Genomic DNA, 25,175 nt, shown 5'->3' with positions numbered 1-25,175 from the left:
ACGCTCTGCTTCTTCCTCCTCCTTCCTTCCTCCTCCTCCTAACCCGCCTGCCACCAGGGCTCGCCCCACGGCTAATCCCCAGCTGCCAGTGAGAGGAACGTGCTTCCCACGGGTACCCCAGAATCCTGGCCTGCCCCTAGCCCCCTGCCCCCCTCCAGCGGGCGCTGCTCCAAACGGATCCGTCAGCTGGTGCCCAGGTGCCCGGCGGGGTGGGCATGGGGCGCGGTGGCTGTGTGGGGCCAGCCTGAGGTGGTTTCCTTGGCATGGCACAGCTGGGAGCACTGGCCGGCAGGACATTCAGTGACCCCCTTGCGGCTGGCTGGGGACACTGGAGTTGTTGTCTCAAGCTGGGGATCGGGGTGGAAAGGCACAATGGGGGAACCCCTGCCCCAGAGCTGTCTGGGGGCCCTCAGGATTCCAATCCGCTTCTGCCATTGCCTCCCTCTGGGGCACCGCCCAGCTCTGTGCCTCAGTTTCCCCATCTGTAGCCTGGAGGGGGTTGGGAGGATGGGGAGGTTAGTGCTTGTGTGGCGATGGGGCTGCTGAGCCCTGTGTGCATGGAGCAAGGGGAGCCGCCGAACTGTCCCAGAAATGGGCTGGAAATGCGGGCGCTCAGTGCTGCGTGCCCTGTGAGTGTGATTCAGCAGGAGGTGCTCTTCCCTCCAAGGGTGTGAGCCTGGGTGGCCCTGTTCCCATGGCAGCTCTGAGCTCCCCCTGCCCAGTACCAAATGCCCGGGGCAGGGACTTTGCGTCCTCTCCCGCTCTGTTAAGCAACATTGCGGTGGGCTGTTAAACAGCTGCTGTGCTCCGCTCCAGAGGTGGCTGCATTCCAGTGGCGGGTGCCGTAGTCACTTGCAAAGGGGTCTTTGGGGCAGAAAGAGGCCGGGGAAACGCCAGGCCAGTCGGGGTTTGATGAGGTGTGTCGGGAGGTTTGCTCGGGCCGGAACGGCGCAGAGCCTGTAGGACGCAGCGCGGGTTTGTCAGCCGGCGCCAGCGAGGTGCCGCCCCGGGCTCGGGGCTGCCGGGTAAAGAAGCAAAGAGCAAATGAAGGCCCAGGCCCACGGCTGCCTGAGCAGCGCTCCCTGGGCACGTGATGGGGGGGCGGGGGCTTGGCACGGTGGGTAGATCCCCCCCTCCCGGAGCCAGAGTGTGGCCAGGAGCCCCCGTCGCTCCCACGCGGGTCGGGAGCCAATGTCAGGGCCAGTGAACTGGTGAAATAGGGTAGGGTGGTGGGGGCTGGGCTCCTCTCCCCACAGCTCTGCTGGGGCCCCTCCTGACCCACAGCCCCCTGCTAGCCCAGCCCTGGGCTGCCCTCCCCCCGACAGCTCTGCTGGTGCCCCTCACTCCCGACCTGCAGCCCCCTGCTAGCCCAGCCCTGGGCTCCCCCTGCACAGCTCTGCTGGGGCCCCTCACTCCCAACCTGCAGCCCCTGCTAGCCCAGCCCTGCCCCCCACAGCTCTGCCGGTGCCCCTCACTCCTGACCCGCAGCCCCCTGCTAGCCCAGCCCTGCCCCCCACAGCTCTGCCGGTGCCCCTCACTCCTGACCCGCAGCCCCCTGCTAGCCCAGCCCTGGGCTCTGACACCTCACTCCCCCCAATGCAGCTCCTTGTCCCTTGTGATCCTACCCAGGATTTGCACCCAGGTCTGTGCTGGGTAGAACAAGGTTCTGGGCTGGCTGGGCGAGTGGTCACCTCCAGGGCCAGTCTCCCCCCATCCTCATGGCCCTTCCTGCCCCCCCCCCATTGTAGTGCGGTGGGGCTTCTGGGGGTGTGTGCCCAGGGCAGGGGCGAGCGTTTGGCTGGAGGAGAGGAACCCTCCAGCTCTGCATTGGGCCGACTGGCGGAGTGCCGAGGTGCTGGGGGTGCCAGGGCCGTTGGGCTGTGGGAGCGGGGGTGTCGGGGTGTGAATAGAGCGTGTGCGGGGCCCTGCGTGCTGCAGGCCTCTCGCCCGTGGCCCTGGGGTGGGGCTGCACCAGGGGAGTGTTTGAGGCTGGCTCTTGGGGGGGAGCCGTTGCAAGCAGCGGAGAGGTCGCTGGAGCCTCCATCTCTGTGCCCGGGGCAGTTCTCCCAGCATGCCCTGACTGAATCCCTGTTCTACAGAGGGGAAACTGAGGCACATGTAGGGCAGGGTCACAAGGAGTGTGGCAGAACTGGGGATTGAACCTAACCTGCTGCCTTGGCTCAAGCTAATTCTTCCCGAGTGCAGCGAGTGTGACAGGTCTCAGCCCTGGTCCTCACGGGCTGGTGGTCACTGGACCCAGCCGTGGCTGCCTCTGTCTGGCAGCTTGGTGGCAAGGCCCAGGGATAGCTGGGGTGGGGCTAGAGGGGGCTGTTTAGGGAGCAGCCCCTCCAGGACCTAATGCCCCCTGGTTGGGTGCCAGGTGTGCCAGGGGAGCTCTGCCACGGGGGGCAGGAGGAAGAGCAGCGGCTCTGGCCCCACCTGAGCTGGGCATGACAGGGTGAGTCATGGGGCTGCGGGTCGGGAGTGAGGGGCACCGGCAGAGCTGGGGGGCAGCCCAGGGCTGGGGGGCAGCAGGGTGAGGGGTCTCTCATGAGCTCCCAGTTCCCCCCTGGACGAAGCTCCCTGCCCTGAGCAGCGCAGTGACCAGGGTGAGCTGATCTCGTGGGTGGGCTGATGGACAAGGGGGATCCCCAGACCCCCCACCTTCACCCCCCTGCCGTGTGCTGGGCTCGGGATCCCTGGGTTGCCCCCTCCCTGGGTGATCTTCTGCCCTCCCCCCTTGCAGGAGGCCGTTGAGCTGCGCTGGGGTGACCTGGATCTGAGCTGGCCGGGGCGGATGGGCAGCCAGCGCTGTTGGTGAGTCGGGGCTGCAGCCCCCTGGGACCCTCGGCTGTGGGGGTGGGGGTGTCCCACGGGTCTGGGGCTGCAGCCTGGCCCCAGGCTGTCCCACTGCAGAGCAGCCGTTGGCCCCAGCCCCAGCGATCCCCTGACCCGGTTCCCCTGAGGTTCCCCCGCCTCTCGGCCAGGCTCTGTGGGATGGACAGGGCCATCCACCCTCCCCCTCCCGGTGCCCGGTTCCCATGTGGCTCCCAGGGCGTCTGGGCCCGGCCCACGCGGGGTTAACGCTGGCGGGAGGAATTCTGTGGGTGGGGGTGGATGAGCAGCGCTGCCCCCTGCTGGATGGTGCCGCAGCGCCATGTGCAGCCCTGGGGCTGACTGGGAATCCCAGGGGCACAGGGAGGGGAGACGGTGGGGTCCCTGGTGGGAGGCACTGGGGTACTGGCAGGGTGGCGGGGGTTTGGGGGTGCTGGCAGGGGGCACTGAGGGTGCTGGTGGGGTGGTTGGGGCTGGGGGTCCTGGTGGGGACACTGGGGCCCTGGCAGGGGTCACTGAGGGTGCTGCCAGGGTGGGGCGCAGAGGACCTGGTGGTGGGGTACTGGCTGGGTGGGGGGGGTTTGCGGGTGCGGGCAGGGTGGTGGGGGCTGGGGACTCTGGCAGGGGGGTATTGGGGATGCTGGCAGGGGCTTGGAGCCCTGATGGGAGGTCTCTGGGGTCCCTGGTGAGGGGTACTGGGGGTGCTGGTGGGGTGATGGGGTCCCTGGGGCCCTGGTGGGGGGCACTGAGGGATGCAGGTGGGGTGGTGGGGTTGGGGCCCTGGTGGGGGCACTGGGGATGCAGGTGGGGTGGTGGGGCTGGGGCCCTGGCAGGGGGCACTGAGGGTGCAGGTGGGGTGGTGGGGCTGGGGCCCTGGCGGGGGGGTCACTGAGGGCCCTGGCAGGGGGCACTGAGGGTGCAGGTGGGGTGGTGTGGGCTGGGGCCCTGGCAGGGGGCACTGAGGGTGCTGGTGGGGTGGGGCTGGGGGCCCTGGTGGGGGCACTGGGGATGCAGGTGGGGTGGTGGGGGTGGGGCCCTGGTGGGGAGGGGCTGGGGGCCCTGCATGTCCCATGTGCCTCTGGCCAGTGTCACTCCTCTCCCTGCGCGTGGGTGGATTGATTGGAGGTGGCAGCGGGGCGCCGGGCTCTGTGCTGCCAGGCCCGTGCCAGCTGCAGCCCTGGCTGCGGGCACCTCCGCAGCCGCCGTGCGGCGTGAGAGCAGGCAGCCGAGTGTGTGTGTGTGTGGGGGGGGGGTGGTCTGACCCCTCAGCTGGCGCATGTCACACGCCGGGCTCCTGGCGTGGGCTATGGGGTGGGGGATGCGTGTGCCCAGTTAGGAATGTGTTCAGGCGTCGGGAGGGGGGGCGTTTGTGAAATCCCCCCCCAGTCCCAGCCTACGCCCCCCCTTCACTCCTGCACCGGAGCATCCATCCCCCATTGACCCACCACTGCCCCCACTGGTCGTCCCACCCCATTAACACCCCCACTCCTCTCCTGCACCCTTGGGCTCCCTGGCCAGGCCTGGCGGCTCTCAGGGAAGGGGCTGTGACTGGAGGGGGGTGAGCCGGGTCCCCAGCCCTGCCTGTGAGTGGGGCCGGCCGGGTGGGAGCTGGCCAAGCTGTCAGGGCTGCTCCCTTCTCCCCTCTGCTGTGTGTCGGGGCAGCTGGGTCATGGGGCATCTCCTGGGGGCAGGAGGCACAGGTCACTACCCCCCTGAGCCCCAGTGCGGGGGCTGGGGTGCTGCACACACACCTGATCAAAGCAAAAGAGAGCTAGTGCTCCTCACTCCTGACCTGCAGCCCCTGCTAGCCCAGCCCTGGGCTCCTGCAGGCCACAGCTACCTACCGGCTGAAGGGGGCCCGTCTGGCCAGGCCGTTGGTCTGGGACTGTTGTCCAGGGTCTGGGCTCTGGAGAACTGCTGAGTCCTGGGAGGGTCCCTTGCCATGCAGGGGGTAGGGCTCTGGGAGGCAGGCGAAGGGCAGCAGGAATAACATTATAATCTCCCTGTGCTGGGCATCACGACCAGGGATAGAGCTGGCATCCTGCTGATCCATTCGAGCTAAAGGAGAATCCCCCTGAGGTGTCAGCAGTACAGGGCCTATGACACACTGGATCAGTTCCGATTCCATCCAGGAGAGGGCGGCTTTGCTCAGACACCCCAGCCAGCTCCCTCCTGCCTGAAATAGTCCAAATTTGCGAATCTGCCGCGTGCGCAGCAAGGTGCCTCGGTGGAGGAGAGCGTTGGAGAAGCGAGTGGTTGGGGCGGGGAGAGGAAAATGGGGAATTTGGAGGGTTTGGGGCTGCCTGGTTTCTCGGATTCTCCCGCGCTGGGAGCTGCTCTTGGCTCCGTCGATCGTTTTGCAGTGTGTGGGCAGGGAATGCCGGGGGAGGCGCCTCTTGGCTGTTATGACTCTACGGAATAAATAGAGCGACTGGAGAAAGAACAACTTTTCTCTTTGTGCCTCGCTCAGCCGTTTTCGAAGCCGAGGAGGAGTCTGGCCTTGTCAGTGGAGCTGCCCGGGTTTGGCTTTAAATCGAGGTGGAACGTCGACAAGAGACCCCAGTTTCGCTGATTTCAGTGGGGCTGGGTCTAGATCCCTCTCCTGGGCTTTAACGAGTTCAGCCCTCATGCTGGTCAGTTTCCTCTGTCCCAGGAGAGCTGTTGGGGTGGGGGAGCTCTGCGCTCTCGGGTGACCTTCCCCAGACCTGAAGAAGGGCTCTGTGGCGCTCGAAAGCGTGTCCCCTCCACCACCAGCTGTGGAGCCAATAAAAGACATTGCTCCTGACCCAAAGCCGGCTCGCCCCTTTGGCGCCAGTGGGGACCTCCTCGCCTGTGTCAAGCTTGGCACGTTTCCAGACACAAAGGGTGAGGGCTTCCCCCCAGCCAGGGCATGGAAGCGTCTCCGTGTGCAGCGTGCTCGAGTGGGTGTGTCTCCTTCATGCTCCCTTTGCTTTCCCGTGAAGCTGCTGTGGCTGAGGATGGGTTTGGCATTGTGTTTCGGGTGGATTTCTGAGCGTCGTGCGTTATCTTTCAGATACTTGAGGCAGGCGGCGATGCCATCTGGTGAGGGATGTTGGAGTATAGAGAGGTGACACCCATGGTGGTGAGGATGGGTTCTGAGGGCGGTTGTTAATGGTGCGAAGTTTCTGGAGGACGTCAGCTGTCCTGGAGGAAGCTGGCCCTTTGTGCGGTGAGTGGTTTGAGGCTGGTTTCCGTGAGTCCTGATACTCCTTCAGTCAGAGTGCTGCGACCAGATACGATGGGTCCACTGGGTTCCCTTGTTTGTGTATCTTGGGGAGCACGTAGAAGGTCCCTTTGATGTGGGCTTGTGACAGAAGCATGGAACCTGCACAGCTCTGCATTATTGTCATGGGCATTGCAAGCACAGGACACACAATCCTCTGGTATTTGCAGAGCCGCAAGAAGAACCGAATCAGCGCGGAACATGATTGCTTAGAGGACAGATTGCTGGGGGACAGACTGAGAACCTATTCAAGGTTTCTGACGGCATTCACAGATCAGCAGCACACGGTGGGCCACCACTTCTAGGCCGGAGAAATGAGCACTGACCGGGATTGCACCGTAATGTAGGCTTGGGATGATGAACGGTGGCCACAGAACTTTTGGCAGTGGGAGGCCACGTTCCTGGATCTGTGTCCCAAGTTCGCTTCAGCCCTCCAGCACAGGGGCATGAGAATGAGAGCTGTACTGACAGTGGAGAAGCAAGGGGCAATCGTACTGTGGAAACTTACAACGTTGGATTGCTACCGGTCAGTGGGAATCGTTTTGAAGTTGGAAAATCCACTATGGGGGCCATTGTCATGCAAGCACATGGGGCCATTAATCACCACCTGTTATGCCAGACTGAGAGTCTCAGCAACGTGTCGGACATAGTGGATGGATTTGCAGCAATGGGGTTCCTGCACTGCTGTGGAGCAATAGATGGCATTCACATGCCTATTTTAGAACTAGTCCACCTTGCACAGAGTATGTCAACAGAAAGGGCTACTTTTCCATGGTTGTGCAGGCACTGGTGGATCACCAGGGATGCTTCACTGACACGAACCTTGGCTGATCAGGGAGGGTGCATGACACTTGCATCTTTAAGAACACAGGACTGTTCAGAATGCTACAAGCCGAGACCTTCCGTCCCGACCGGCGGATCACCATTGGCGATGTTGAACTGCCAATAATGGTCCTGGGGGACGCAGCCAATCCCTTTCTCCCCTGGCTCATGGAACTGCATACTGGCCACCTCAACAGCATCGAGGAAAGATTCAGCTCCCAGCAGCTGAATGTGCTTTTGGTAGATTGAAGGGACGCTGGCGTTGTATACTCACAAGATTGGATCGCAGTGGGAAAAAAATCCCAATGGTTATAGCTGCTTGCTGTGTCCTGCATAATATCTGTGAAGCAAAGGGGGAAACTATCTGCACTCTTCAAAGGACTGAACACTCTACCCCTGGGGGAAAGGGAAGGGGAGAGTGGCTATCGGCTGAGTTGGAACAGTCAGACGTAAGTTCAGGGAGGCTTTGCAAGAGCACTTTAACAGTGAGTCACAGTAATACATTGTGATGGACTCTGCTCTACCTGGGGCTGATGTTTTGGGGCGTGTTAAGAATTGTGTGGTGCTTGGTGTACATGTATGAATATAACACTGTTGATGCATCACATAATTTTGTTGTTCTTGCTGTACATTTATGATTATTACTGTCACTAATACTCTGAGTTGTCACACTGCACAGTAACAAGTACTGAAGTGGGTGCTTTCATTGCTCTTTGCAGCATAGGCTGGGAACGAATAAAGAAGAATTATTTTCCAAACAATAGAATTTTGGGTAACAAAACCAGGGCAAAGAAAAATCTGGTGCAATTTACAAACAAATACATAAAAAAGTAATGAAGTAAGGAAATGGGGAAAGAACATTCATGTCCATTTAATCTACACATACAGCACCCATGGCTGTCACAGATCAGTGTAGGTCAAGCTGTGGCTGTCTGTGCTTTCTCCTGGTGTAGGTTGGTAGGGGTAGGTGTGTGGGCCCTGAGGCCATATGGAATGCTGAGGGGGGAGAGGGGTGTAGGGACTGCAATAGGAGTCGAGCCCAGGATTGTTGAATCTGGAGATCCCAAGAGTCTGAAGCATCTGCGTTTGCTGGCGGAGAAGCCCCGTTGTGTCCTGGTGCATTTCCCTCTCCTTGTCCTGCTGGGACTCCTGGGCCTTTCTTCTGTCCACTAATTCCTTCCCCAGGCTGTCTGCAATATTCACCCTCCTGCTCTTTGTTCATGCTCTGGTGCAGCACCGGCTTGTAGGATCTCACTTAATGTGTCACCTCAAGTCCTCTTCTTTCTTCTCATCATCTGGCTCAGGTGTTCCATGGGTGTGGAGAAGGAACCACTCAAGGCTGCAACGGCAGCAGCTATAGATAAAACACCCAGAGGTACCATTGTCACTATAGTCACAAGGGAAAGTGAAAGTTAGGGTTCAGAACTGCTTTCTCTTACTCCCCTTAAGTTTTAAACAAGACCTGCTTATTGACGCTTCTGCTTCAGAGGGCTTGTGCATGGCACCACTCGCAGTACTGGCCATGGTGAGTATGGTCCACCAGAGGCGAGGGGAATGAGGGGGGAATTTCACGTCTTGCAAGTCGTGAAGAGTGTCAAGCAATGGCACTGGATACTGGCCTTGTTTTCCACAGGTGATGGTGATTTTAGCCGATATATCACTCCAGGGGAACGAGGGCACAGAGAGCACCTCTGCTGCTGGAGACCTGGAGCTGTCCAGGCCTGTATGCCGTTAACTTGTTTACTGCAATGGTGCCTGCTGAAGTTATCACCGGTTGGCATGGGAAAGTGTCCTACCGTGGAGGAAGAAATAAAACTGCCATCCCTAGAAACCTTTGGGAGAGGATTGCAGAGAACCTCCCTGAAAGTTTCCTCAAGATCTCTCAGGAGGATTAAAAGGACATCCCTGTGTATATAAACAAACTGCTCCTCCACCCCCATTTAACTGTATAGGGGAACGAAAAGCGGATAACTCTACCTCTTTTTGTTGTAGCACTGCCTCTTCTAGTGCGACTCAATACATGTGATGGGAAATACATTTGCACACTTGCCCATGGTTCCTTCCCCTTATCGGGCTCACACCTGCTTGGCTGCCAGGGCTGACTGGATTGTGGTGGAGTCTCAGAGGTCCTGGCTCGTGTCATAGCTGGATCCCCTGGGCTCATGTCACCTATTTTCGTCCTCGCTGTTCTCATTGGAGGTATCTCCGATGCTCTGTGGGATATGATGAGGTCTCCACCAAGTATGACATGCAGCTCTTTGTAAAAGCGGCAGGTCGGTGGCTCTGCTGTGGGTCGAGTATTGGCCTCCCTGGCCTTCTGATCTCCAGTATCTCCTGTCTGCTCCGTGCCAGAGTGTGACTGGAGTGTGGAGCCGGCCTGGCCAGCTGGGCAGTTGCACACAGTGGAGAGCGCGCTGGGCAATCAGGAAAAGGGATTTAAAATATGTGTGGGGTTTTAAAGAAGGGAGGGGGTCCCTGTGACCCCTGAGCAGTGGAGTTCCCAACTGTGACCAGAGCGGTCAGTGTCCGGCATTGTGGGACAGCTGCTGGAGGACATTGAGGGTTGACACAGGTAACCAGATCCAGGCAAGGCTGCTGATGTCCGTCTACCTTTGCAACGTAGCCCAGGCCGTAGCGGGGGCCGTGATGTTTGTTACGGATTTCACAGTGGAGGTTTTTTCCCCCTGAAGCAATTGAGGTAACGATCCAGTGTGTGGTTTCGCCTGCTGGGAGCGTCCAGTTGGCTGATGACTGTGGGCAGGGAGGCGAAGGAATTCTTGGAGGTGGCGGAAGAATTCTTCTGGCTCTCCGCACGTGAGGATGGTATCAGGTTGGTTCAGTCCTTTGAAGAGTGCAGATAGTTCCAGTCAGGGGCTGCCTGCAAGGGATGATTTCTGCTTTGAGATGGTCCCTTCTGGAGCACGTGGGGTGCAGGAGATGGTTCCCAGTGTCTCTGAAGTCTGTCTGCAGAGCTGTTCGCCGTATCTGGAGTTGTGCGTAGTGATCAGAGGGTGGTAACTGGCGAGTCCTCTGGGCATGATGTTTTGTTTCTTGCTTTTGCTCAGGAAGTCGATATCGCTGTTTAGCCTGGCTTCCTCCTCCTTCATCTTGTGACGTTTCCATTTTCAACAGCAAAATTCAATCTCTTCCCTAGTGGTTTTAGGGTGGTGGTAGCTGGGTTGTTCACACGTCCAGCCTTGGGGGGTTTCCCAGCTGTTTTCAAGCTCCTGGGGAGAAAAGTCCGTCTTAAACCGCACAGCCATTGTCTAAGCGTCTCTCTTGCTTGTCCTTATCATGTACTGTGTGTATTATCACAGTGCGTAGCTGCTCGGGTCGGGTCCCAGTGCGCTAGGGGCTGTACAGACACAGATCAAAAAGACAGTCTCTGCTCCACCTTACATCGAAGTGGTGCACAATCTCTAGTAACTCACAAACCTGTACAGGGATTTTCCTCGGACTTCCCACCCAGCAGCCCACGATCAGCCATGGAACTATTCAGATTTCCTGGGGAATGAGATTCCAGCGACTGCCTCCTCCGACACGACCCTGCCACGAGGCCCCAGGCTCAGACTGCGTTCCCCAGGGGGTGCTGGGCCCTTTGCTCCTAGCGCACAGATAGAGACCAAAAGCACAAAGAGTCTAAGGCCAAAAATGGCAGTAGTGCCTCTGATTTCTGGGTGCCTGACTGGCACCTGTAGCTCCCACTGATTCCAGCTAGGAGGGAGGTGCTCAGCACCCCGAAAAATCCAGCTCTAGGTGGGTCTTGTGACAGGCACAAATAAAACCCTGACGTCCCATCCCATAACTCTAACTTCTAGGCTACGGTGCCTCTCCTCCCCTAGGGTGCAGGCTCAGCCCATGGGTGCCTGACAGCACCCGTCTTGCCTGGCGCTGGGTGTTCCTGGTTGCAGTGACTCCCCCTTTCCCTCAAACCCGTGCTGTGCGCTCCAGGCGCCTGCTGTGAGAGGGGTGCTGTGTGACAGGCGCTGGGGTTTCCCCTCTGATGCAGGGCAGCACCCCGTGGGGTGACACGAGTGTGGTCAGTCTCAGCCAGAGGGTATGGCAGTGGGCTAGGGATGGGGAGGCTCCCAGTGGAGTTCCAGGTGTGTGAGGTGCTTTGTGCGTGTCCTTGGGCAAGTCGCTTAGCCTCTCCGTGCCTCAGTTTCCCTATCTGTACCATGGGGACAATAGGCCTGCCCTGCCTGCTAGAGGGTGTTGCTCCCTGTGGGGGAGCAGGAAGAGCCAGGGAGGGTGCGGGGCCGTGGGGGGGCCGCAGTGGCGTTCATGGGGCAGTGGGGGTAGGGCAGCGTGGTGTGGGGTGCAGGGGGCGTGGCCGAGCGGGGCTGGGGGAGGGGCCAGTCCGGGTAGGGGGCGGTGCCTAACAGGACGGGGGCGTGGCCGAGCGGGGCTGGGGCTGGTCTGGTCTGGTCTGGGGCGGGGCCGGGCCGCGCTGGGGGCGGGGCCGATTCCAGCCGGCGGACGGGCCGGGCCGAGCCAGGGGAGCCGAGCGGGCGGGGCCGCGGGGCCGCCCGGCGTCGCGACATGGAGGCGGCCGGCGAAGGTGGGTGCGGGGGGGACCGATCCCGGCGCGGGGAGCAGCAGGTGGGGCGGCCTGAGCGCCAAGGGGCCGGGAGCCAGGCCCTGCCCCCCCCGCGAACTCTGCCCCCCCCGCGCCTGCCCCCGTCTTCTCTGCTCCCCTCCTGCCCCCAGCCCCCGCGTCCTCTGCCCCCTCCTGCCCCCGTCTTCTCTGCTCCCTCCTGCCCCAAGCTCCCCCATGAACTCTGCCCCCGCCTGCCCCCGCCTTGCCTGCCCCGGCCCCCTGCATCCTCTGCCCCTCCTGCCCCGCCTTCTCTGCTCCCCTCCTGCCCCAAGCTCCCCGCGAACTCTGCCCCTGCGCCTGCCCCCGCCTTCTCTGCTCCCCTCCTGCCCCCAGCCCCCGCGTCCTCTGCCCCCTCCTGCCCCCTGTCTTCTCTGCTCCCCTCCTGCCCCAAGCTCCCCGCGAACTCTGCCCCTGCCTGCCCCCTGCCTTACCTGCCCCCAGCCCCCGCATCCTCTGTCCCCGCGCCTGCCCCCGCCTTCTCTGCTCCCCTCCTGCCCCAAGCCCCCACGAACTCTGCCCCCGCGCCTGCCCCCGCCTTCTCTGCTCCTCCTGCCCCCAGCCCCCGCGAACTCTACCCTCCCGCCTGTCCCCGCCTTCTCTGCTCCCCTCCTGCCCCAAGCCCCCGCGAACTCTGCCCCCGCGCCTGCCCCCGCCTTCTCTGCTCCCTCCTGCCCCCAGCCCCGCGAACTCTGCTCCTCCTGCCCCCAGCCCCCGAACTCTGCTCCCCTCCTGCCCCAAGCCCCCGCGAACTCTGCCCCCGCGCCTGCCCCCGCCTTCTCTGCTCCTCCTGCCCCCAGCCCCCGCGAACTCTGCTCCCCTCCTGCCCCAGCCCCCGCGAACTCTGTCCCCTCCTGCCCCCGTCTTCTCTGCTCCCCCTCCTGCCCCCAGTCCCCATGTCCTTTGCCCTCCTGCCCCAAGCCCCCGGCGTCATCTTCCCTCCTCCTCCTGTCCCAAGCCCCCCCCCCCCCGCGGCCTCAGCCCGCTTTTCCCCCTCCCCCGGGGCCGGCTGCCCCATTGCACCCGCGCGGGGCCCCGTGCGGGGGGGCGGGGCTGCGGGAGTGCCGCCTTAATACCGGATGCGCTGGGCTGGTCCGTGGCGCGTGGGGCGCGGGGCTGGAGGTGCGAGGCTGGTCCGTGCGCCGTGGGGGCGCGGGGCTGGAGGTGCGAGGCTGGTCCGTGCGCGGTGGGGGGCGCGGGGGGCTGGAGGCGCGGGGCTGGTCCGTGCGCGGTGGGGCGCGAGGCTGGTCCGTGCGCCGTGGGTGCGGGGCTGAGGCGCGGGGCTGGTCCGTGCGCCGTGGGGGCACCGGATTGCCCCGGGATGCCCGGGCTGGCAGTGTGCTGTTAGATGCTGTTTATCTGTGGAGTTGGTGCCAGGTGGCCGTGGGGAGCCCAGCCTGGGGGCAGGCCCGTGTGCCTGTCTCTGTCCTGGGGGCTGCGGCCAGCCATGCTCTGCGAGGCTCCCAGTGGGGCTGGGGCATCCCCCTGGCACAGCGCAGCCCCCCGGAGCCGCCCGTGTGGTTCCCCTGACGCAGCCTGGAATCGCGCCACGTGCCAGGCCTGGGAAAGCTGCCGGCACCGAGCGGCAAGTGGGGGCTCCGTGCCAGAGGCTCCTCTGGGCCCCCCGGGGCCGGCCGGCCGCGGAGCCCCCCACGCCTGCAGGGGGAGGGTGCTGGTGGGGGTGGAGCCGACGGGTCACCCCTGGCCCCAGAGGGAAGGGCCCATAGTCTCTCGCTGTCCACCCCCGGCCTGCCCAGCCTGGGCCGCTCGGCACCCGAGGGCTGCACTGGGCCGGGCGGCTCCAAGTGGAGCAGGGGCCTGGGAGCTGGGGGAGACCCGGGAGAGGCTCCAGGTGCTGGGATCGGGCTGGGCCGGGGGCCGACCCCAGCGATGGGCAGGGCCTGAGCCCGGGGTGGCCGCGGAGCACGGGAGGAGCCTGTCAGCTGGGCCGCAGAGCCCCAGGCTGAGCAAAGCCCTGGCAAGGGGGCAGCGCGGGAGAGGCTGAGTTTGGGAGGTGGGGCTGGGCCAGACCCCCCAGCTCCCGTTACTGATGTCGGGGAGTCAGGCTGGGGGGGGTGAAGTCGGCACCGGTAGGTCTGGCTGGGCTGTGGGGGGCCCGGTAGGTCTGGCTGGGCTGTGGGGGGCCCTGTGATGGGCACCGGTAGGTCTGGCTGGGCTGTGGGGGGCCCTGTGATGGGCACCGGTAGGTCTGGCTGGGCTGTGGGGGGCCCTGTGATGGGCACCGGTAGGTCTGGCTGGTTGGGGACATGGTTCCTGGGCCATCCCCTGGGCAGCTGGCCGGGCCGGGCCGGACTGTCCGCCTGCCCTGCAGAGCAGGGTGCCCACGGTGTGTGTGGGGGGCAGTGACTGGAGCACTGGTGCCAGGCCCCTCTCCCCACTGATGGGCCCCATGGGAGGGCAGCTCTGCAGGGTTCCCTTGGTGCAGACGGGCAGTGGTTGGGGGTCGGATATGTTGGGGACCGAGGGGCTGGGCACATTGGGGAGACCCTCCCCCCGTCTCCCCCCCCTCACCCCCGCCGTGCTTGGGCTCAGCGCCCTTGTGACTTTCTTCACAGGCCTTGACCCCCGCGGGGTAGGAGAGGGGACGCTAGGGGAGAGGTTCCTGAGGAGCCTGGCCTGACTAGCCCCCCCCCCCCCCACGTGGACCCCCGGGGACTCCTCGTGCAGAGACGCAGCAGCCGAGCTGCACTGGGCTTTGTCCTCCCAGCCTGGGGAAATAGGCCGCGCAGGGGAGGGGCACGTGGGCTGGGGGTGGGGGGGCCAGGCTGCTCCGTGGCTGGATTCAGCCTCCCACCAGCCCACGTGCTCCTGGGGGAGGCTCAGGGCCCGGGGTGTCTGCATGGTTCGGAGCCTGGCTTGGGAAGCTCTGGGCCGGATCCCGGCCCGGCCCGCAGAGCAGAGAACCCAGCGGGCCGCTCTGCACTCGGCCCCTCAGCAGCCTGGCCCCAGACCCCGGCAAGCTCACACGTGCAATGAGCTCGGTGGGTCTCTGCTAGTAACTCACCTGCCGACTGTGCCCTTCCCAGCGACCACCTGGCAGGCACCATGGACACCTCTGCGCAAGAGAGGCCCAGGGGGCTGCGGGTCGGGAGTGAGGGGCACCGGCAGAGCTGGGGGTGGGACCCCAGGGCTGGGCTAGCAGGGGGCTGCGGGTCGGGAGTGAGGGGCACTGGCAGAGCTCAGGGGAGGGGACCCCCGTGCTGGGCCATCAGGGGGCTGCGGGTCGGGAGTGAGGGACACCGGCAGATCTGGAGGGTGGAGGGGAGCTCAGTGCTGGGCCATCAGGGGGCTGCGGGTCGGGAGTGAGGGGCACCGGCAGAGCTGGGGGCGAGAGGTGACACAGGCTCCCACGCCAGCCGGGGCAGCTGGGGGTTGTCTCTTGGCAGGCGTCTCTGGCTCTGCTCCACAGGCCCGTGAAATGGGAACGGGCCCAGCTGCTCGCGTCGTGTCAGCGTCACTGAGTCTGTTCCAGGCCGATGGGCTTCTACCTTGATAGCTTCAGCCGATGCCTCCCCTGCCCTGGAGGGAGATGAGACGGGTGGGGGAGGGGAGGTCTCACCCATCCCCCTCCCTTGCTGGAGGGGACCCTGGCTGGGCTGGGGGTCAGGGGAGCCGTTGGCCCGGAGCTAATGCAGGAGACCCCAACTGCCAGACAAACGCAGCCGGGAGCAAAGCACGCTGGGCTGGGGTGAGTTTGATAGGGGCCGGGGGGGGCATGGGAGATGCAGGCCGGGGTGCGGGGGTTGTGAGCCTGGGGGATTGTCTCCTGGGGGACGGGTGGGGAGCCCAGCGCAGGGACTGACCGGCCCGGGCTGATGGGGTGGGGGCAGTGTTCAGTCTCCCAGCGCTGGGCCTGGCAGCCCCTTTTACAGGTGGGAAACTGAGGCACAGAGCGTGGGAGGGTCCTAAGCCATGTGCTCAGACCACTAGCCCCTCCCTGCCTGGGATGGCTGCGTCCTGCCGGTACAGTGACCCGAATTGAATAATGCCAGTGGGCAGGGCCCCAAGGCATTGGCTCTGGGTGCAGCACCCCTGGGTCTCCTGGCAGGGCTGGGGTGCTCCCTAACTCTACCAAGCGGCATCGTGGGGCCCCCTCGTGGGGCATGGCGGGGACCATTCGACGGCATGGCCGGTCAGTGTGTGTGTGGGGGTTACGGCAGAGCGCAGGCCCTGCAGGGGGGAAGGACAGGCAGGTGCAGCTGGAGGCAGCGGGGGGCAGAGGGTTGGGATTGGGGGGTACTCGCAGAGCTGGGGGGGAGGAGGGGGACCCTTGTCCAGCACTTGGCATCTGTCTCAATCCCTTGCTTCCCTGCTGAGCCAGCACCTGCTATAGGAGTGGGGGGGGCGGGGGGTGCTCTGGGTCCATGATCATCCCTGGTTAACTCTGTGTGTTCCTCATGGGCCCTAGTGCTTGGGGAGACAGGAATGGCTCTTAAAGGGACAGGCCCTGCCCAGCTGGGCCACTGGCTGGTCTCCAGGGATTCCTCAAACTCATTTCTCTGGCCTTGTTGTTTCCTGATTGGCCTTTTCGTCTGTCTAGCTCCTTGTAGGGCCTGGATTTACCCTCCCACCCACACAGCCCCGTTGCGAGGGAGGGAGTGGTGATCCCATTTTGCAGGTGGGGAAACTGAGGCACAGAATGATTCAGTGACTCACCCGAGGTCACATGATGAGTCAGTGGCAGAGACGGGACTTGACCCAAAGTCTCCTGAGTCCCAGCTCGCTGATTTGTAAATGGCCGGCTGGACTCCGGGGCGCGTCCTGCCCCACGTGGTCCCTGGGCGACGGTGTCCTGTCTCCTCGCCCTCCCTGGGGCTTTGACACACAGAATGGGGCGGGGAGGGGGCGTTATAAATGTGACTGAAGAGATTCACGAGCAGCTGCTGCCCCCTGTGCGCTTGGCTGTGGGGGGGATCAGCTCACGGGTTCCCTTAACTCCCCCCCCCCCGCCGATGAAAACCCTTCCTGCTGAGACTGTCCTCCCCCGGGGCCGGTCTCGGGCTGGGCCTGCGAGCGGAGGTTCTGGGGCGCTCGGTTCGGCCCAGCCGTGAGTTGGGATCCGGGCGCCCCCCAGTTTCTGGGCTGTTGGTTCAGGCGTGGCTCTGCCAGGGGCATTTCCAGGAAAACCGGCTCTTTTGTCTCCTCCGAGTTGACTGGCTGCGGCTGGATTCTTGCTCCCTAATCCGCGCCCGGCCCGGGCCGGTTGCCGGGCGATGCTGGTTATGCCGGGAACAGGAGGACCCTGACATCAGAGGGGGAATGCGGCAGCAGGAGCCGGGCCAGGGCCGAAGATCCGGCTTCCGTGCAAACGCCCGTGGCAGTGGGGGAGGGCGTGGGGCTGGTTTAAAGAGCTGCTCCGTGCCCGGGGGCTGGGCTGGGCGAGGAGGAGTCGGGCTCTGCTCTGGATGTGTCCAGGCCTCAGACCCGGCGCTGGTGCAGGGAGCCAGTCCCAGCATGGGGGGACCCTGACCCATGGCTGGCAGGGTGGGGAGAGCAGGCAGCGGCGGGGGCCGCCTCAATTGGCCAGGCAGGGAGGCTGGTTTGTGCCCCTGGGGCGTGGGGCAGAGCCTGAGCTCTGCAGAGAGCTGGTGGGAGGCGGGGCGGGGGAGCAGTGCAGGACGGGGCTATGCAGAGGCGGGGGGGCAGGGTGCTGGGGTGGAGCGGTCGCCTCGGGGGCACAGGGAGGAGCTCCCCCCACCCAGCAGGCACACGTGGCACCGCGGCTGGTGGGGACCCGGCTGGAGCGGGAGGAAGTTGTGCCAAGCGCGTCCCGACTCTCTCCTGGCGCCGGCGCTTGGCGAGCCCAGGGCAGAGAGAGGGGTTCGGGGGCACCCACCTGCGATGCCCCACGTCAGCTCCGCTCCGCGCGTCACAGAGAGCGGCTCGGCGGGGCCGGGCCTGCCCTGGGGGGCCCCGAGGGGGGACGGGGGAGCTGCCATGGTCCTTGCCTGTTAGATCAGCCAGGCCAGGCCAAAATTGGTCCCAGGAGGCGCCCCCCCCCATCTAGCCCATCCCCCGCCCCCCCGGTCAGGGCTGGATTGTTTGCCACCAGGACTAGATACCCGAGCAAAGGCCCCTGCCCCCCTTTCCCTGGGGGATCCCCCCACCCGGGAGCTTCTCTGGGAGAGTCTGTTGCGTTTCCCCTTTCTCAGTGTAACCCCGTTTCGCTCAGCTCTGCTGGTGCCCCTCACTCCCGACCCGCAGCCCCCTGCTAGCCCAGCCCTGGCCCCCCCATCCCCCAGCTCTGCCGGTGCCCCTCACTCCGGACCCGCAGCCCCCGGCAAGCCCAGCCCTGGCCCCCCCCAGCTCTGCCGGTGCCCCTCACTCCCGACCCGCAGCCCCCTGCTAGCCCAGCCCTGGCCCCCCCATCCCCCAACTCTGCCGGTGCCCCTCACTCCCGACCCGCAGCCCGCTGTGAGCCCATCCTGGGCTTCCCCCCAGCTCTTCCAGTGATGGGGCAGTGGGTGGGCAGTTTCCCTGGCAGTTGGGCAGTGGGGGGCTGGCGATATTGGGGGTGGGGAGTAAGTGCCAGTGGTGGTGTCCCCACAGGTAGGGGGATGGGAACAGTGACCCCCCCAGGCAGATGGTGGGGTGGAGTCCCTGGCAAGTGGGCGATATGGGGGTGGGGAGCGGTGCCCCTGCAGGAGGGCGGTGGGTGGGGGGGGGACAGTGCCCCTGCAGGTGGGTGGGGAGCGGTGCCCCTGTGTGAGGGCGGTGGGTGAGGGGGGCAGCGGTGCCCCTGCAGGTGGGTGGGGAGCGGTGCCCCTGTGTGAGGGCGGTGGGTGAGGGGGGCAGCGATGCCCACGGTCTCCATCCCAGAGGGGCTCAGTGCTGGTTTCCCTCTCTCCCTGCAGGCTGCCTGCGTGGTCCCCCCCGTCTGAGCCCCTCACACCATGGCCATAGTGCAGACCCGGCCCGTCTCCATCGAGCCTGCTTCTGAGGCGGCCACCCAGCTCCGCGCCGGCGCCCGCTCGCCCGCCTCTGCCCGCGGCGCCATGGGCAGCGTTAGCAGCCTCATCTCCGGCCGCCCCTGCCACGAGCGGCCGTGCAAGGCCGCGCCCGGCCCCTTCCGCCAGCAGGACGGGCTGCTCCAGGCTGCCCCCCTCCAGGGGCTGCCCCCCGCCAAGCCCTGCTCCGGCCCAGCGCCCGGGGGCGGCGCCTACGCCAGCGAGGACTTCTGGGCTGAGGCCGTGTCCCCCGTCAGCCCCTGCAGCGACGCCGAGGAGCCGCGGGATGATCGGGCTCGGAGCAGCAACATCCAGGGGCCGCCCCCGAGGCTGGTCCCCGTCTCCGGGCAGCTGGAGAAGGTGAAGATGGGGGTGGAGAGGGGGGCACATGTGGCTGGGCTGAGTTCATCCCCTTCCCCTTCTGGGCCAGGCCGTTGGGGCATCTGGGTTGGGCGTCCCGCCTCCAGCAGTCACCAAGGCTCTGGAGAAATGGCCCCTCTCCCCAGCGATACACCTGACCTGTTCAATCGTCCATGGGGCGGGGAGGGCTAGTTACTTCCTTTCCCCCGGCCGTGGGCTTCCACCCTGACGCACCACGGTGCTTTCCCCTCCTTACTTGGTATTGGTGGTGCCAGCAGGTAGCCCCACGGTCTCTTCTCTGTGCCTTTCAGAACGTCGAGAAGACCCTGATCCGCCCGACGGCTTTCAAGCCGGTCGTGCCCAAGGGCAGGAACTCCTCGCTGCCGGGCTCCATGGTGCCGCGGCCCGGGGCGTCGGCGGTCCCCGAGAGCCAGGCCAGCCTTGCCCACCTGCTAGGTGGCACCGCCGCGGCCAGCGCCGAGAAGCACCACTCCCTGAGCTGCCGTCACAGCGCCCACTCGGGCACCCTGTCGGACTCGGGGCGCAATTCCCTCTCCAGCCTGCCCACCTACAGCACGGGCTGCAGCCAGCCGCCGGAGCCGGGCAGCATCTCCATGGGCCACCTCAGCCTGGACAGTCACGGCGGGTACCCGGAGCGGGGCTCCCGGGGCCTGGCTGGCCCCTCCAACTCGGACAGCGGGCGTTCCTCCTCCAGCAAGAGCACGGGGTCCCTCAGCGGGCGGGGCCCCCCCTCCTCCGACGGCAGCTCCTGCGCCCGCTCGCCCGTCGAGGGCGACGAGGCTCTGCTCGTCCGCGAGCTGGAGGAGAAGCTGCGGGAGCGGGAGGCGGAGCTGCAGCACCTGCGCCAGAGCCTAGACGAGAACGAGGTGGCCATCTGCCAGGTACCCGGCTCGGTGGGCCGGCGGGAGAGCCCGGCGACTCCGAGTCCTGCCGCCGTGGGCAGCCGGAGGCGCTGGGTGTGTCTGCGGGGGGCTGGGCATGTGGGTGGCAATTGGACACTAGGAGGTGTTTTCTGGGGGGCAGGCCGGTGCATGTGGGGGCGATTGGGAAGGATGGACGGGCCAGTTGGGGGAGCAGAGAGAAGGGGACATGGGGAGGGAGCGGAGGTGGGGATGGGGTGCATGAGGGGCTTGGGGAGAGGTGCCCAATAACCGGGGGAGGGGGGTTGGTGTTTGAAGGGCTGAACTGGGGGAGGGGCAGGTGGCAGTCGCTGTGAGCGCCCCCTAGGGGTGCAGGCAGTAAATGCTTTCCCCGCTCTGGAGCTCCCCCTGCTGGAGCTGCTGTAACCTCGGCAGAGCTGTGCTGGCTTCCCGGCCGCACCGGGGTGCAGGTGGGCAGGGGCACCGCAGGCCTGGCCTGAGAATGCCAGTGCTGAGTGTGGGCTCCTCGGGGGGCAAAGGCAGGCACGGTGCAGGTCTCAGGGTTGTCCGTGGGGCCCCATGGTCTCAGTGTGAACAGGCAGCCCGTGAAGCCTACAACACCCAGCATGCCCAGCGCAACCTCCTGCGGCGTAGCCATGGCACTGCAATGCATGCTGGGAGCTGTAGTCTTGGTGAGCCACATCTCCACATGTGCTCAGGCCCTGGGGATGCAATGCATGTTGGGAGCTGTAGACTTGGTGGGCCATGTCTCTGCATGTGATCAGGCCTGGGAGATGCAATGCATGCTGGGAGCTGTAGTCTCGGGGAGCTGCACCTCCACATTCACTCAGGTCTGGGCACTGCAATGCATGCTGGGAGCTGTAGTCTCTGTGAATCGCACTTTTGCATGTGCACCGGCCCAGGAGATGCAATGCATGCTGGAAATTGTAGTTTTGATGAGCTATGTCTCTACATGCGCTCAGGCCTGGGCGACACAATGCTTGATGGGAGCTGTAGTCTCTGAATCACATCTCCACATATGCTCAGGCCTGGGCGATGCAATGCATGATGGGAGCTGTAGTCTTGATGCGCCATCTCTACATGCCCTCAGGCCTTGGTGGTGCAATGTATGCTGGGAGCTGTAGTCTCCTGAACCACATGTGCTCAGGCCTGTGTGACGCAATGCATGATGGGAGTTGTAGTCTATGTGAACTGCAGCTCCACATGTGCTCAGGCCTGTGTGACGCAATGCATGATGGGAGCTGTAGTCTATGTGAACTGCATCTCCACATGTGCTCAGGCCTGTGTGACGCAATGCATGATGGGAGCTGTAGTCTATGTGAACTGCATCTCCACATGTGCTCAGGCCTGTGTGGTGCAATGCATGATGGGAGCTGTAGTCTATGTGAACTGCATCGCCACATGTGCTCAGGCCTGGGCAATGCAATGCATGCTGGGAGTTGTAGTGGGTGCAGTGTTAGCGGAGGACGGTTGCGATCAGGTGCAGCCCATGAGCTGCGCTGGGTCTGCGGGGCAGAACTTGGAGGCTGTGGCCACGCGGGGCCCCCCGGGTGACGCTCCTCCCCCGCCCCAGGTGTACGAGGAGAAGCAGAAGCGCTGTGAGCAGGAGATGGAGGAGCTGCGGCAGGGCTACGCCTCCCAGGTCAAGCAGGCGGCGCAGAAGGCCCAGCGCACGCAGCAGGTGCTGCAGCTGCAGATCTTCCAGCTGCAGCAGGAGAAGAAGAAGCTGCAGGAGGACTTTGCCCAGCTGCTGCAGGAGCGCGAGCTGCTGGAGAAGAGGTGCGCCTCCTTCGAGCGTGAGCAGACGGAGCTGGGGCCGCGGCTGGAGGAGACCAAGTGGGAGGTGAGCCGGGACCAGGTGGGATGGGGCCCCTGGCTCCAATCACAGCTGGCCGGGGCCCTTGGAGCCCTGATGGTGAGACTTGCGGGGCTCCGCCAAGAGAAGGTCGAGGGGGGACTCGATCTCGGTCTCGAAACCCCCACCTGGGGAACAGGTACCCGATAGTGGCCCGTCGGGGCGTGACACCCTTCGACGGCTGGCAGGTGATGCTAGCCAGCCAAGGCGGATGTTTGCACGGGGAGGGGAGTTCACCGTCGGAGCCATTCCCCCAGGGCTGTGCCGGATTCTCCACCCCGGCAGGTTTGAATGATTGTCTCTGACTGTGAGATCTGCCCTAGGAGAGACCTCAGGGCTGGGGGACCCTCCAGGCATGGCAGGGGCCAGGCCAGTGTAAAGGGAGGCGCCCAGGCCAGACCTGTTGGCATCCGGCTGGGACCCCGCCCCGGGGAGCTCAGACTCGAGGGCTCTCCAAGCAGGTGCCTGGCTGCTCTGGGTCGTGCTCTGGTTCTGCGGCTCGGCCTCGCCCGTCGGGGTGGAGTGGGGCTGGTCCGGTGGGGCTTGGTTCCGAAGGCTGCCTCATGGTCCCCCTCCCCGGTGGAGGGGGAGAGACCTACTCGCCTCCCCCGCCTGGGAAGGCTGTCGCGGGGGCGGGGGGGGGCTTCGGGTTCAGCGGCTGCCCCGTCTGGTGCTGGTTCCAAAAGCCAGGCTGCCCCCTAAGGCAACTCCGGTTCTGGGGGTTGCCGTCTTGGAGGGCGGTGGGGCGGGAGGGCTTGCTTAGGCCACGTGCCATTAACGAGCGTAGCTTAGGGGCAGGATCCTGGTTCTGGGAGCCACCCTATGGGGGGAAGGGGCGGGGCCTGGCTCTGGCAGCCCCATTGGTGAGGGGGAGGTGGGGGTGGAGTTTGGGGGCACCCCATGGGGCGAAGGGCCAGGGCCTGGCTCTAGCAGCCCCATTGGTGATGGGGAGGTGGGGGCGGAGTTCTGGGGGGCCACCCTATGGGGGGAAGGGGCGGGGCCTGGCTCTGGCAGCCCCATTGGTGGGGGGGAGGGGGGGGTGGAGTTCAGGGGCCACCCCATGGGGGAAGGGCCAGGGCCTGGCTCTAGCAGCCCCATTGGTGATGGGGAGGTGGGGGCGGAGTTCTGGGGGGCCACCCTATGGGGGGAAGGGGCGGGGCCTGGCTCTAGCAGCCCCAGTGGTGATGGGGAGGTGGGGGTGGAGTTTGGGGGGCCACCCTATGGGGGGAAGGGGCGGGGCCTGGCTCTAGCAGCCCCATTGGTGATGGGGAGGTGGGGGCGGAGTTCGGGGGGCCACCCCATGGGGGGGAAGGGGCGGGGCCTGGCTCAGGCAGCCCCACGGGTGGCTGGATGGGTGGGAGCGTCAGGAGGCTGCCCAATGGCTCGGGGGTCTAACCCCGCCCCCCCCCCCCCCCAGGTGTGCCAGAAGTCGGGCGAGATCTCCCTGCTGAAGCAGCAGCTGAAGGAGTCGCAGGCGGAGCTGGCGCAGCGGGGCACCGAGATGCTGCTGCTCCGGGCCCAGCTGCGGGAGGCGCGGGCGGAGCGGCAGGCGGGCGAGGAGCAGGCGCTGGGGCTGCAGGAGGCGGCGCGCACCCGGGCGCTGGAGCTGGAGGTGTGCGAGAACGAGCTGCAGCGCCGCAAGAGCGAGGCCGAGCTGCTGCGGGAGAAGCTGGGCCGGCTGGAGCAGGAGGTGGCGGGGCTGCGGGGGGCGCGGCGCCAGCCCCGCTGCCCGGAGCCGCCCGAGCCCAGCCTGCTGTGGGCCAGCGACGAGGCCAAGGCCCAGCGGCAGGCGGCCGAGACGCTGCAGGGCCTGCGGGCTGAGCTGCTCCAGGAGCGCCGGCGCGGCCAGGAGCAGCGGGCCGCCTTCGAGGCCGAGCGGCTCACCTGGCAGGGCGAGAAGGACCAGGTGATTGGCTACCAGAAGCAGCTGCAGCACAACTACATCCAGATGTACCGGCGCAACCGGGAGCTGGAGCACCACCTGCACCGGCTCAGCCTGGAGCTGCAGGGCCACCGGCTGGACGAGTGCGGCCTGCACGGGGCCGAGATCTGCTTTGAAGAGATCACCGCCACCGAGATCTGAGCCGGGGCAGTGCCCGCTGCCCCCCGAGCCAGATGGGGGCAGCTGGCAGAGGGGCCCATGGCTGGTTCATGGGGGAAGGGGAGCTGGGCCTCTGGCTGCTGTAGCCTGAGCGTGGGAAGAGCCGATTAACAGCTGATCCCTTTAGCGCTTGGGAGGGGATTAGCGGCACCTGCTTGTAGCCGGCTGGGGGGGGTGCCAGGATCAGCCCTCTGCCGTATGGGCCCTGTCACCCCTGCCCCAGAGCCTCCATCGAGCTGTGGGAATGGGACTGGGCCGGGGGAGAGAGGCCCCCCTGTGCTGGGGAGAGCAGGTCCCTCTGTGGCTGCCAGGCTCGCTGGCTGAGCCAGCCTGCTGTCGGGGGCGCTCCCCCAGGGTGGTCTGCGGTGCCAGCTGTGAGAGCAGCGCCCTGCCCCAGGGCTGCCCCCCCCGGGCTTGCAGGCTGGCGATTTGCCCAGTCAGTGCAGGGTCCAGCCCAGGGCTTGGGATCTCCACGTTTCCTCCTTTTGTGGGCCTGCTCCCTGCAGAGGCTGTATCAGTGGGCAGGGCACAGGGCAGAAGCCGAGTGGGGGACGCGCCTTGCGCCTGGACTCACCTGGCAGGGGCTACCCAGCAAGGAGCGAGCAGGGCTGCTCTGCTCTCTGTGTGCCATCCCCGTGCCTGGCATCCTCTGCCCACAGCTCGGTGTTCCCTGCGCCCAGCCCTCGGCTCTGGGGGATCCCGCCCGGGCAGGCTGCCCCTCTGTGAGCTGAACACCCGGCTTTGCAGGGTTTCCTTTCTGTGCCATGCAAATGGACTCCATTTTTGTAGGCCCTACAGAAAGGGCTCTGGGGTCCCTGGGTGCAGGAGCAGTTCATTAGCTGCGTGATTCTGCTCCCCATCCCTCGGCCGGGAGGTCGGTGCACCCCCCTGAGGGGGTGCGTGTGCCTGGGGGAGGGGGGAGCCCTACAATACAGGATTAGATCAAATGATTTAAAAACAGCCCCCCACCCCGTGGGGCCTGGCTGCCCTGGCACGAAGGGCAGGGTTGGCACCAGACCAAAGGGACATGTGGGCTGTGTCCATCCCCTCGTTACCCATCCCCCCCTTCCCCGGGCAGCGCCAGCCAGCGTGGGGTCGGGGTGTTTTACTTTATTTCTGACCTTGTCTGGTTCTCGGGCTGTGTAAATTTCTTGTACAAACTGAGAGGAAAGTGCTAATAAAACCCACCCCTCTGTTTTTAAGAGACGTGTGTGTCTCTGGGGGGGGGGGGGGTGTGAGCACCACCCACGGGCCATGGCCCTGCTGCCCCTCACCCTCTGCTGTGGGATGCCAGGGGCTGGCTGAGCCCGGGTACCTGTAAAGTGCATGGGGTGCCCCACACAGGTTAACAACCTACAGTGGGAGCCGGCTAGTGGAGCGCTCCCTGGGGGGTGGGGCATGGGGGGGGGTCATTGCACAAGCAGCCTGCTAGAAGTAATGCGCCCCCCAAGCCAGGCTGTGCCGGGGGAGTGGAAGGGTCCCCCAGCAGCC

General features: G+C 65.1%; 1 protein-coding gene across 3 annotated transcripts in view; it reads left to right on the top strand.

Moving 5' to 3' along the window:
- LZTS2 (leucine zipper tumor suppressor 2) overlaps positions 1 to 24,886 on the top strand; it is a 35,077-nt gene extending 10,191 nt beyond the window's left edge. Inside the window, exons 2-6 of one of the 3 annotated variants that reach the window (XM_039482136.1) lie at positions 2,747 to 2,817; positions 18,374 to 18,826; positions 19,138 to 19,728; positions 21,302 to 21,571; positions 23,001 to 24,886. In XM_039482136.1, the coding sequence (XP_039338070.1) occupies positions 18,413 to 18,826; positions 19,138 to 19,728; positions 21,302 to 21,571; positions 23,001 to 23,666 (1,941 nt within the window). In that variant the 5' untranslated portion in view covers positions 2,747 to 2,817; positions 18,374 to 18,412 and the 3' untranslated portion in view covers positions 23,667 to 24,886. Of the gene's footprint in view, positions 1 to 2,746; positions 2,818 to 11,350; positions 11,463 to 18,373; positions 18,827 to 19,137; positions 19,729 to 21,301; positions 21,572 to 23,000 lie in introns of those variants that run through there. The other 2 variants (XM_039482134.1, XM_039482137.1) reach the window with 2 other exon arrangements.
- The last annotated feature ends 289 nt before the right edge of the window (positions 24,887 to 25,175 follow it).

This window comes from Mauremys reevesii, linkage group 7 (genome assembly GCF_016161935.1).
Source record: "Mauremys reevesii isolate NIE-2019 linkage group 7, ASM1616193v1, whole genome shotgun sequence".
NCBI lineage: Eukaryota > Metazoa > Chordata > Testudines > Geoemydidae > Mauremys > Mauremys reevesii.
The sequence above is the reverse complement of the archived record's forward strand: the minus strand, read 5'-3'. Positions and strand labels throughout refer to the sequence as shown.